The sequence below is a fragment of the Brassica napus genome, chromosome C5, assembly GCF_020379485.1.
Source record: "Brassica napus cultivar Da-Ae chromosome C5, Da-Ae, whole genome shotgun sequence".
Lineage (NCBI taxonomy): Eukaryota > Viridiplantae > Streptophyta > Magnoliopsida > Brassicales > Brassicaceae > Brassica > Brassica napus.
This window is the reverse complement of record NC_063448.1, coordinates 8,295,926-8,308,433: the sequence shown is the minus strand read 5'-3', so window position 1 is coordinate 8,308,433 and position 12,508 is coordinate 8,295,926. Positions and strand designations below refer to the sequence as shown.

Below are 12,508 nucleotides of genomic sequence, written 5' to 3'. Positions count from 1 at the left end.
TAAGAAAAATAACGTCAGATAAAACAACTTTGACTGTTGATACAACGCTCAAACCAATTTTATTACTTAAACCTGTTTATGGTTTTGGTAAATGAAAAGGGAAAGGAGAAAAGGGTCAACAAATATCTTCCTCCTGACCTCCAAAACATTGAAAAGAGTAAAAGACTAAAGACACTGTTTTACTTTGAAGCCTTATTGTGAGCTGGCGGTTTGGACTGGTTCGAAGTTGCAGCAGTTGTCATCACACGTAACCGGCCAGCTATCTCCGTGAAGGATGGCCGTGCCGTCGGATTAGGCGCCCAACATTCCTCCATTAGTATTCTCCAGTCAGAGTCACAGTAACTTGGTATGGTCGGCCTCAGTGTGTTGTTCACTATCCCACCTGCATTTAAGCGTAGAGTAGTTAGGCATAGTCATGTCCAAGATTCAAGAAAAAGTAACAGACAAGATATACATATTATAAAGTTTCATTTCTTCCACTTTGGAAAAACAACAACCGATTCCAGAAAAACATAACCTGATTAGAACCTCAGTTTCACTGAGAATCAGTCAAAGCAAAACTCAAACCGAACCAAAACATTAATCTTATCAAACAGTATTTACCGATACGCACCTATTATTGCACCATAGTGCATATTAGCATATGGTTCCTCTCCAGTTAGAATCTCCCACAAGACTATACCAAAAGAGAAGACATCCACCTGCATGTAAACAAGTTATATCTCAGAATGGGTTCGTTTCTATTCTTCTTACTCACTATCAAACATATTATATTCAATATGAGTCTGTATTTGATGACAACAAAAAAAAAAAATCAAACATATTATATTTTTTACCTTCTCTGAAACTTTGCTGCTGCTACCGTTTAGAAGCTCTGGTGCCATCCACGGAAGGGTTCCACGTACACCACCAGATACTAATGTATTTCTTTTAATTTTCGACAAACCGAAATCACCAACCTAGAGCAAGAATATGTGAAGAGTATAAGGCAAAAAATTTGATGATATGCAAAGAGACATTATATCAATGAAGCCTTTACCTTGCAGATTGGGCGAGAAGGATCTTTGAGGTTTACAAGTAAGTTGTCACATTTCAAATCGAAGTGAACAATGTTTTTGGCGTGCAAATATTCCATTCCAAATGCAGCATCCATTGCAATGATTAGTCTCTTACGACGATCCAGGTGTCTGAAAACATACCAAAGAATCTATAACCGATCATCAGAGAGGAAAACAGACAAACTTATAAGAGAGATTTGTACCTATCTTTCCTGATTAGAACATGTCTCAGAGAACCATCAACCATGTACTCTGTTACAGTAGCCAATGTTCCACCTGGTCCATCTTTTACAACACCATAAAACGCAACCACATTTGGATGATGAAGCTTTGAAAGAATCTCAGCCTCTCCCCAGAATTCACCAGTCTAGAAACAGAAAAAAAAATATTCATAAATCACTTACTTTGAAATCATTTTAACATATGCTCAAGGGAAAATATGGAATAGAGAAATGTAAAAACACTCACTAATCTCTCTTGTTCAGAAGATCGACCAGCAAAGCAACTCTTCTTTATCCTCTTGATGGCAACATCTGATCCTCTCCATTTCCCATGGTACACTGTACCGAACGTGCCAGAACCAAGTTCCTTCAGCTCCTCGAGATCATCATTCATAATGATCTAAGACACAATCAATAAACAAAAGAATCAGACCAAGGTTGGAACCAGAGAATTGATTTGATGTTTGTTTCTTTCAAAATGTCTGAAAACTGCAAAGTTCTACCAGGTATAAGATTTTAAAATCCATCATACCTGCAACCCACTTGCATCATAATCTGCCAAAGGCGAACCAAGTGGAGGAAGCCCAGCATTCCTTGTTTCTGTCTTTTCATCATCCTACAAGTATTCATCCTCATTAGTACATTCTTGCTTTGGAATCTTGTAATCAAATCTGCCATATACCTCATGTTCACAATCCGGAGTCCTTAGATTCTCAACCATAGCACCAAATTCCTCACTCTCTGTGACCTTCATCTGTGCACCCTCGTGATCTTGACCTACATTCAGCTGAGGATCCACACGGTTCTCTGTTGTAATACCATCTCTGGTCAAAGGAGCAACGTGATGCAACTTGGTATTCACTCCACTATCTTCCATGTCAGATGGAAAGCCTGGTGGAACATCTCTTTCACTGAACTGTTCCTCAGCCAGTTTCCGAAAATAAGACCAGTTTTTAGGATCATGGTTCTCTACATTCAGACTAACACCAGCACCATCATGCTGATATGCATTGACCCCTGGTGGCATGTCCTCAGAGAGTGCCTTTGCAAATATTTCAGAGAGGAAGTCCTGAGGGAACCGATCATTGATGTCGATAAGAACACTTGAAGAAGCTCGGTTTTCAGGGATTACATGATTAGTGGATGTGTCTATATGACTAAGATTAGGACCTTCAGGCTCGATACCTCCACCATTGACCATTCTGTTCTTGTTGGCAGCTTCAGGGTTTACAGTCTCTTGTTCATTCAATTCATTAACAATATGTGAATCTTCATGTGGTTTACCCTCTCCGTGTTTTGCTGGATCTTGCTGTCCAGTGATGGCTTGTGAATGAGACATTAAGAACTGAGAGTCATCAGATTTGGAAAGGCGGTTTAGTATTTCTAACTGTTCACGAGGTATCCTCTCTGAGCCATATACCCTCCGCGTGGGCGGTAAAGGCTCCGGGTAATCAAGATCGATTAAGTTTGACTCAGAGTCAGTCTGAGCAAGACCACATGTACCGCTTGATGTTGAAAGCTGATCATCCTCACCAGACACAGGAACCTGCTCAGGAGAAACAGCCTCACGGTAAGCAGAAGGCTTCACAGGATTGTTCTGTCTTGGATCTCTTCTTGGGGGCAACATATGTGTAGGTTCCTGGCTATGTACAGTTGGAGAAACTGGTGCCTCCCGAACTACGCAGTGACTCTTAACCTCTATATTATCCGCAGCTTGAGGAGGAGTGTTCTGGCGATTTTCAGGCTCTATGTTCTCACTAACTTTCATCTCAGGACTTATGTTTAGCTCTCCTGCCTGCACTGCTGCGTTTTGCTGTTGATGGTTTGGCTGCTGCCCTTGGAAAGGCATGGAAATAGAGTAATTGGAAGAACCTTGTTGATGATACATTGGATACTGTTGCCTTTCTTCATAGTACTCTGGGTACATTCCATAGGAGCTGGAGGAGATAGATTGTGGATACTGAAGAGTAGAACCTGGTGGAATAGATTGAGGATACTGAAGAGATGGGCTTGGAGGAATGACCTGTGCATACTGAAGTGTAGAGTTCGGTGGATACTGATAAGCAGCATTGTGTGGAATAGATTGAGGAGGATACTGTAGCATGGAGCCTTGTGGCGCAGACTCAGAATAATGCATAGAGGATTGTTGGAGATCAACTCCAGTTAACTGCGAAGGGGAAACACCATTGATGCCTTCACTGTTCCTAACATCCATCTCAGCTAAACTGTTTGCAGAAAGGCTGTCATGTCTATTCAGAGTTGAGTTGCTTCTTGATCCAATGTCCATATCATTCACAGCCACAACATACTGAAACTCGGAGTCAACATCACTCTGATTAGCACCCAAAAGAGAACCATCCAAATCACCGACTGAGAAAAGAAACATCCTAAGCCTTTGCGAACCGCCACGGTTCTCCATCTCATTATACTCTTCCATCATGTTCTGGAGATCTTCATCGCACGATACAGACACCAAGGCGTCAAGATCTTCACCAGGAAGCTGGTACTTCACAACATGAGTCCTGTAGTATATCTCAAGAACTTTTTGCCTGAGCTCTTGCCAAGATACGTCTTTTCTTATGGAAATAATGTGTGTTTCCCCTCCAACGTATCTACGCTTCGAATCGCCTGGACGTGGGAGTATTCTCCCACCAAAGCTACAGAGGATTTTAACCTTTGCCGTTAAGCTACCTGAGGCTGACGAAGAAGATGCATATCCGTGAAAGTTTCCTAAACTTCTATCTTGACATAGTAAAGCCTCTGGTGCTGATTGGATATGCCCAAGTTTGTTTCCAAACTCATGAAGCGGATAGTTTGCTCTCTCATAATCCATCATCCCATTTCCCACCATGTCACCAGCTGCATTGGGGTTTGCAGACCTTTGAGAAATCACTCTATCTCGTAGAAACTCAAGAGAGAACTCTTCTCCTGTTTGTATGGAGTAGTGAAGCCCCGGCCTAACATCTGAAGCATTCAGATTTGGAGGCTGGGCATTGGCACCGGTCAAAACTGTTTGTTCAGGGGTAAATGCTTGAGGGATAGAGTCATTCACATATCCAGGTTCCATACCCTGTTGCTGGATGGGATGCTGTGGTCTGTTTCTTTCCATCACAACAAACAACAACAACAACCACAAGCAGAACCTGACATGCTGAACCGCCAAGTTGCTTCAGAGATTGCCGAACCTCCTCGCATATAATAAACTGCAATGCAATGAAGACAAATAGATATAAAGTTAGAAGCTTTGACCCCTCCAGATATAAGACCAGTACTCTCATTCAGACATAATCGATTGTGAGTGAATAGTTTTTGACAAGAAAACTCCAAAAGCATGCTTTTTGATTCTAAAAATGGAAACTTTTAAACAGCACACTCTCACCAAATAATCAAAAACCTCAACAGAAAACCCACAGGCCATAGTAATTAACCAAAAAAAAAAAACAAGAAATGTAGAGCTTGACCTGTCTGGTGAGAAAGATTAATAACGATTGTGAGAAATAGCTATAATCCAAAACATCTTCTCTTTGCTCAAATCTCAGGATAAATACATCAAAAACTTTAACATCTCCATCTTCTTCTTCTTTTTGTTCTCTCTCGCTTCCTCTTTAGTTGTCCTCGTTTCTCTCAAGGGGTTAGATTATATTAAAATACTTCACTTTTTTAATAAAATAACCAAATTGTCAGACTTTTTGTAATGGAAAAATACAAAATCTTTAGTGGTAAGTAATAAGATTAAATAAACTTAACTCCGTCTGACTCGGTTTCTAAAACCAGAAGATAAGTGAACCGTTCATCTTTCAAGAGATGGGAAAATAGACGGCTGAGATGATAGAATAAGATGTGGTGGAGTATTGGAATCAAATACCGTAGCTTATGTTATACGGTTTTGCATTAAATGGGACTCTCAATTTCATCAGATCCTATATTTCATATGCAACGTGGGCTTACTTTTCTTTTTTTTTTTCATTACAACGGGTTCTCTAATTTCCTTATACGTAATGTATTATTTTCCCTCTAGCTGTCAAGTACAGTTTTCTGAATTCTGATTATAATAAATTTCATATGAATATGTAGTTTTTAATCCTAATATGATGCATTGTTTTGGGTTTGTATTCAAAATTTATGATACACCCCTGTGTATGAGAAAAAGACGCATAACAAAATATATGAAGCTTACTAACCCTCTCAATACACTGAATGTGAGTGATGCAGTAATTGCTTAAATAAACTTGTTCAAATCATTAACATACTGAATTCACTTCAAATCAAACTGTTAGAAGCTTTTTTTACCCGGAACATAAATGCATTACAGTTATAGGTTGCCTTCACTGATAGCTAGTTTCATTTAACAAAAGCATCCACGCACACTGATAACTTGTAACCTTTGACAATTAACGGGACGACCTCTTGCTGCTACAAGAAAACATGTTATTACCGACTGAAAAAACAGTCACTAATCTGTCGCAAAACATGTGTTTACGACTATTTTGCGACTGAATTGCATAGTCGGAATACCATGTGTCGCTAAAATAATCGGTCGCTAATCAGTCGCAATTTTATGACTGATTAGCGAGTGATTTGTGATTACTGTTATTAGTTGCAAAACAGTCACAATTCAGTCACTAAATATTACGACTAATATGCGACTAACCTGCTTCTTCGTTTACGACTATTCTACGACTGCTCTTAAGTTGTTATATGGTTGATGTTGTAGTCGTTTTTCAGTCGTAAAATTAATTAAAATATTTTTTAGAAAAATTATAAATTTTTAATTAATTAATTTTTTTTATTATTTAATCAATTAAGTTTTTTTGATTAATCAATTAAAACACAAAATATCGTTCATAATTGAATTGATTTACAATTGAAATGGTTTACAATTGAAATCGGTTTGATATAAACATAGCAGCAAAATAATTAAATCTAACTAAAAAAACTAGATCTAGGGTTCTTCACGCCATTTACGGTGGGGCTTTTTCACAGCCATTGACGGCGGGTCTCCGGAGCTTGAACAGAGGAGGCAAGCTTGAACGGTGATGAGCCTGAGCCCGATACGAGAAGACAGACGGTGAGCTTGTGAAGAGGTGAGGAGAGGCGGGAAGAGCTTTACCGTAGACACAACGGTGGTCGTCGTCGTCTTTATGTAGCTTCCGCCTCCACTGCATCTGTGTAGCTTCCGTTGTCTCTGTGTAGATTTCATTGTCGCTATGTACCTTCCGTCGTCGTCTATTAATAGCTTGAGCAGAAGTGACGAGAAGGATTGAGCATAAGTGAGGTGGAAATGAAGAGCTTGAGCTTGAAGACGAACACCGGTTTCAGTGCAGAAAGAAAGAACAGGAGAGATAGAGCTGAGATGGAGAGACAGAGAAGAGAAGACGAAAGAGATAGAACAATGATTTCTAAGTTGAAGATGAAAGAGGAAGAAGATTGATTACTCGTGGAAAGGAAGAGAGATATGAGAGAGATGTAGACCATTGGATTAAGAATAATCAAAGGCGGAGATTAAAAAGTTTGGTTATCCTCGCCAATTAGTACTCAACCAATAGAAAATAAAAGGATGGATTGCTCTTTGTTTCAGAAGAGAAGAAACACACATAAAAGAAAATGAATCTAGACCATTAGATTTAAGCCAATTCAAGATAATCAACGGTTGAGATAGTATCCTTTAGCTAGAGTATTGACCAATATATACAAAAAGAGAAGCTTTTTATTTAAGAGAAGAGATTATAGAATATATTTAGTTTTATTTTTATTTTTATCCTAATTTATATAGAGAAGAAATATGATTAATTTGTGTAGGGTTTGATGTTAAGTTTGAAGTTTTGGTTAGTTTTTTTTTTTAAGTTTGTGATTTTATGTTTGGAGTTTAGATTAAAAGTTATGATATAGGGTTCGAGGGTTAAAATTAAAGTTTGGAATATTATAGTTGAAAATAATAAAATTTTCTTTTCTATTTATATATAGTTTGTTTATAAATGGTCTAACTTTAAAGTATTAGATATCAAATTTAACATTTGTAAAATGTATGTTTAAGATTTGGTGTTCAATTTTGAAGATGTTAGAGTTGTTTGGTTTAGATTTGGGTATAAGGTAAATTATTAAAAACAAAATTTAAAGCCTAATATTAATTTATATTTTTTGGAGTTTAGTTTAAAATTTAATGTATATAGTATATATGAGGTTTATATTTTTATTATATCATTTTTTAAAAATATTTAAAGTTTAAGCTTAATTTGAATGATAAGATTGAAAAGATTAAATTTTATAATGTTATATGTAGGTTTAAATTTGGGGTATAGATGTTAAGATAAGAGTTTAGGGTATAGAGTATGTAGTCGCAAAACAGTCGCTAAATTAGCAACTGTTTTGCGACTACATATTTTGATCGGCAATGTAGTTGCAAAACAGTCGGTAATTAACGACTATTTTGCCACTACTTAATATATATCCTATATGGAGTATTTAGTCGCCAATCAGTCGTTATTTAGCGACTGGTTTGCGACTATAGTTGCCGACCGAAGTAAATAGTCGTACAACAGTCGCTAAACAACGACTGATTTGCGACTGATTTGTTTAGTCTCAAATAAGTCGTAAAACAGTCACAATCCAGTCACAATATTTTGCGACTGCATAATCAGTCGCAACATGCACACAGACACTCCATGACCCCGCTACAGCACACAGAAGAATTATGAAAGGGTGTTAGAAACCTTGTCGAAATGCAACGATGATAGACTGCAAAGTAAATGGCTATAAACAAATGTGAAATGCTAATATGAAAAGAACACAACTCTTTTTATTTATTTATACACACAAGCCATGCAAGACTGCAGGAGAAATGAAGAGGCAGGTTACTTGTATTTTGAAAGACTAAAGCAAATATTTTTTTTTTTTTTTTTTGAAGAATGTTAAATTAATTCGAACAAAAAATATTGTTTACAACCAAGGTTGCTTGTTTTAAGCTCAAAAGAATTTGAAACTTTGCTTTACATTAGAAAGTAGCATCATCTAAAGGAGAACCAAGTTCCCATGGCTCCCTGATAAGCTGAGTTGTGGTTATGTCTGATGCTTGAGATACGATTTCGAACTTGTTTGTCGATGATTTTTGTAAGCCCTGACGCAGCCTTTGGGTCCTCTCCAAACCTCCTACCATTCCGTTCTGCCCAAACTGCACATAGAGTGGCTTGGAAAGTATATCGAAACAAGAACAGCTCCTGTTTGCTTCGCCTTTTAGTGAGAAGGGGTATAATGTCATCCCACACATTGGTATAATCCATCCTCAAAAGCTTTCTGGTGAGACTCGACCACACCTCCCCCGAGTATTTACACTGAAAAAACAGATGGTTTCTTGTCTCAGGACAGTCCTTGCACATCGGACACATAACCGCAATGCCACCATTCCATAGCGATATGCGATCTCCAGTAGGCAGTCTATCCAGGATTGCGACCCATGTGTGGAAGGAGAACCTTGGAGTGCTGTAGCGAAACCACACACCTTCGAACCAGTCAACCCGTGCCTGCATCCCTCGCAAGAGATTCCAAGTTTCTTTGGTAGTAAAGCTCGGTTTATAATCATCACCACACTTCCATAGTCTGATATCCTCTTCACTCTGCAACGCTCTGTTTTTAACCTTCAAAATCTCCAGCTCGATGAGATTATAAAGCTCCACTCGGTGTCTTCTTCTCTTGTGCTTTTGGATTACTGTAGCAACTGTATCATGGAGTCGAATACCCATATTCATAGGTCCACCAGCTCCTGTTTTATCCATTATACATCCTAGTTATGACAGTCATCAAACCAGAAAGACGTTGACATGCCATTCTGAACTTTCATCTTCGAAAATACAGCAGCAACTTCTCTGCACTTGAGTAGCTTCTTCCACATCCACGAGCCAAGAGAACTACTATCTTTTACTGTCCAAAAAGATCCCTTGCGGATTAGATAACGTCTCACCCATTTCACCCAAAGAAATTTTTTTGAAGATAGGGTACGCCATACCAACTTCAGACAAGAGACCTGGTTTGCTTCCTCAAGAGACCGCAGTACCAAGCCTCCTTCTTCTTTTGGCCTACAGCAATCCTTCCAACTAACTTTTGCTTTATTTGTATTCAGATCAGCTCCCGACCACAAAATCGCTGCGCAGAGACTGTCAATTTCTTGAATACACTTTCTTGGCAATTTAAATGCTGATATCCAAAAGTTTGTGAGACTGTGAATAACAGATCCAATCAGCTGCAGTCTACCGGCAAAAGACAAAAATCTGGCTGTCGAGGAACCAGTACGAGCTCTGATCTTCTCAATCAAAGGAGTATAATCTCTTACAGTCATTTGTTTAGTTAACAGCGGCAACCCGGGGTATCTCACTGGTAAGTCACCGTGGGCGAAAGCAAAAGTGTCAAGGAGCTCTTGCTTCTCAGTATCTTGAACACCAGTGAGAAAGATTGTTGTCAAAGATTGTTGTCTTGAGAAAGATTGTTGTCAAAGATTGTTGTCTTTTCCATGCTGATATGTAGACCCGACATCTCAGCAAAGTGGTTGAAAATATTTATAATACCTTCAATGGATTGGCGCTTCCCATCAGTAAAGACTAGCAAATCGTCTGCAAAGCTGAGATGTGTAAGCTTAAGTCCTTGGCAGTAAGGATGGTATCCAAATCTCTTTTCTGCAGCACCTTTGTTAAGCATTTTCGACAACACTTGCATACAAATAACAAACAGGTATGGTGACAAAGAACAACCTTGTCTGATTCCCCTTTTGCTATTAAAATATCCGGCAAGCTCTCCATTGACTTGCACCGAGAAAGAGGCCAAAGAAACACATTTTTCAACCCATAAAATAAACATTTCCGGAATGCCCAGCGCTGCAAGAGTGGATAGCAGAAATGGCCACTGTATTGTGTCAAAAGCCTTTGATATGTCAATCTGAATAGCACTTCTAGCCGAGACAGTGCTCTTATGGTAACTCTTGACTAGTTCTGAAGCAAGTAGTACATTTTCCATGAGGAGGCGATTCTCTACAAAAGCTGATTGGTTTGGCTCAATGAACTTAGGAAGGACCAGTTTCAGTCTGTTCGCCATGAGCTTTGAAATGATCTTATATAGAACATTACAACAAGAAATTGGCATGTAGTCTTTCATCGTTTTAGATTCCTCCTTCTTTGGTATGAGAGCCAAAATAGTTGAGTTCACTCCTTTTGGTAGAAACCCACTATCGAAAAAAGCTTTAACAGCCACCACAAAGTCCTTACCAACTATATGCCATGCAGCGTTAAAGAATTCACATGTATATTCATCAGGTCCTGGTGCCTTGTTTTCAGCCATGGAAAATAAGGCCTTTCGGATCTCTTCCTCAGTAACTTCTTTGGACAAAGCATCTCTATCATCCTCATCACACTGAAACTCCAAGAGTTTTTTAATTTCTTCAACATCTGGCCCACGAGAATTCTCAACTTCGTGCCCAAGGAAACCATTGAAATAATCGACAGCCTCTTTCTTAATGTCTTCCTGGGTATCAGCAATACTACCATCCTCTCTTTGAATCTCCCGTATAGAATTCTTTACGGCTCGACACTTAGCATAGTTATGGAAAGTTGTATTATTCCCATCCCCGACTAAAGCAAATATTAATGACACAACTTGAGGAATAATTCGTGCATCCAGATAGAATTTATCACCTTTGGTTAAGGTGGAGATGATTCTTCCAAGGATACACACCCAGTGATAGGCCCATCGGCTGGAAGGCACATAGGTTTGGCCTCTCTCCAGACCAGAGGCCTAACTAAAGGGTCACATACCCTCACGACAGACAATCTCTCAAATCCCCCTGAACCTGATTTTTCCAGTTTAAGGAACCGGCCTCCTATAACATAAAGCTCATCCCTTAGAGCTGCAAACCCGTGTCCGAGCACCTGTGGCTCCCTCGGATCATCAGGAAGAACAACAACACAAGGAACTGAGCCAAGAGTATACCATTCTCCTTCATCATCTGTATCCCCCCTAGTCTGGATCAATCTTCCTCCCAGTACTTGGATTACAATAGAGTAGAGCCGATCATTTTTCATCACCTGAACAGCATAATTCATCCTCCTAGGGAGAGGCCAGATATCCACCACAGTGGACCAACTCATCTCTAATGGATTGAAGGCTTGAGTAGAAATTTGCTCTCCAGCTCTCAGCTCATGAAAGGACCCTTTGTACGATAACCAAACCAAGAGCAGTTCATTTCTGGTCTAGGAATTTCTAGTAAATCCTCCCACCTGCATTATTACTGCTATATCAGAGACCCTAGTTTGATAGCTTCTCTACTTTAATATACAAAAAAAAAAAAGAATACCTATCAGCAACAGGATCATAAACCTCAGCAGATGAAACTCCACTGGATTGCGTTAAATTGCAACCTCCAGCAACATAAACCTTGCCAGAGACAGCAGCACAAGCAAAGCGAGTCCTCGGTGTTCTCATGCTAGCAACCATTTTCCACTCTTTCTTAAACGGATCAAACCGCATGACTACATTAGTGACAACAACATGCTCTTCACGATGACACGTAGCAACCCCCGATCACAAGAAGACAGCTCGAAACGCAAACACATGCAAAACCATAATGATCTCAGCCATCCTGAATAGCTCCGTCCCTAGGCAATGGATGCCACCGATCAGCATCAGGGTCATAAGCAACCCATTGGTTGTTAGAATGGGCAAACAACCAGCTCCCTGACCATCCATTTCTAGCTTTATAGCACGAGTAAGCATCACTTCGAACTAGATCTCTCCAACCTTTAGAGACACACTCGAGCTTTCCATGATAGCCGTGAGAAAGCTTCGCTATGCATTTCAAAGCCAAATCATCAGGCAAACCTGGGATGATAGATTGTTCTATGGTCTCCCTGAGAACATAGACACTTCGTTAAAAGGTCGTATCTTTAACCGTGGATAAAGGTAAAAGGATCTAACTTTAACAGTGTGGAATACTAATTAGAGAGCTAAATCTTACATGATTCGAGCTTGAGACTTGAGAGTGTCTATTGCGATCGATTCCCTTGCTCGAACTTGCTTTAGAACCACCCCAACAGTCACTCTTAAAGTCCACAACTTTTACCCAAGAGACGGAGAAAGAAGGGAGACAATAATAGTTTCAGTATTTGGTCCTTCAGTTATATATGTTTTCCGTTTTCATCCACCTAACTCTCGTAAATAGTTATTAACCCCCTCTCACATTCTAACATCATC

At 39.3% G+C, this 12,508-nt stretch overlaps 1 protein-coding gene and 1 pseudogene across 1 annotated transcript; both read right to left on the bottom strand.

The window, feature by feature from the left end:
* LOC106396481 lies at nt 1–4,976 on the bottom strand. The gene is made up of 9 exons (XM_048758170.1): nt 4,741–4,976; nt 1,962–4,482; nt 1,812–1,895; nt 1,527–1,679; nt 1,262–1,425; nt 1,040–1,187; nt 837–959; nt 614–701; nt 1–382 (listed from the first exon to the last, which is right to left on the bottom strand). Exons 2-9 carry the CDS (start codon nt 4,386–4,388, stop codon nt 180–182), a joined length of 3,390 nt encoding a protein of 1,129 aa, XP_048614127.1. The 5' UTR covers nt 4,389–4,482; nt 4,741–4,976; the 3' UTR covers nt 1–179.
* Nucleotides 4,977–6,102: 1,126 nt separating this feature from the next.
* On the bottom strand, nt 6,103–12,507 carry LOC106392727 (annotated as a pseudogene).
* Nucleotide 12,508: the final 1 nt, after the last annotated feature.

Bases quoted from the DNA above. Each gene is read 5' to 3' on its own strand.
- LOC106396481 (XM_048758170.1), bottom strand. From the start codon at position 4,388: ATGGAAAGAAACAGACCACAGCATCCCATCCAGCAACAGGGTATGGAA. The intron at 1,188-1,261 runs GTACAAATCTCT...GTATGTTTTCAG, and splicing joins GTTCTAATCAGGAAAGATAG to ACACCTGGATCGTCGTAAGA. The intron at 960-1,039 runs GTAAAGGCTTCA...TTCTTGCTCTAG, and splicing joins CTTCTCGCCCAATCTGCAAG to GTTGGTGATTTCGGTTTGTC.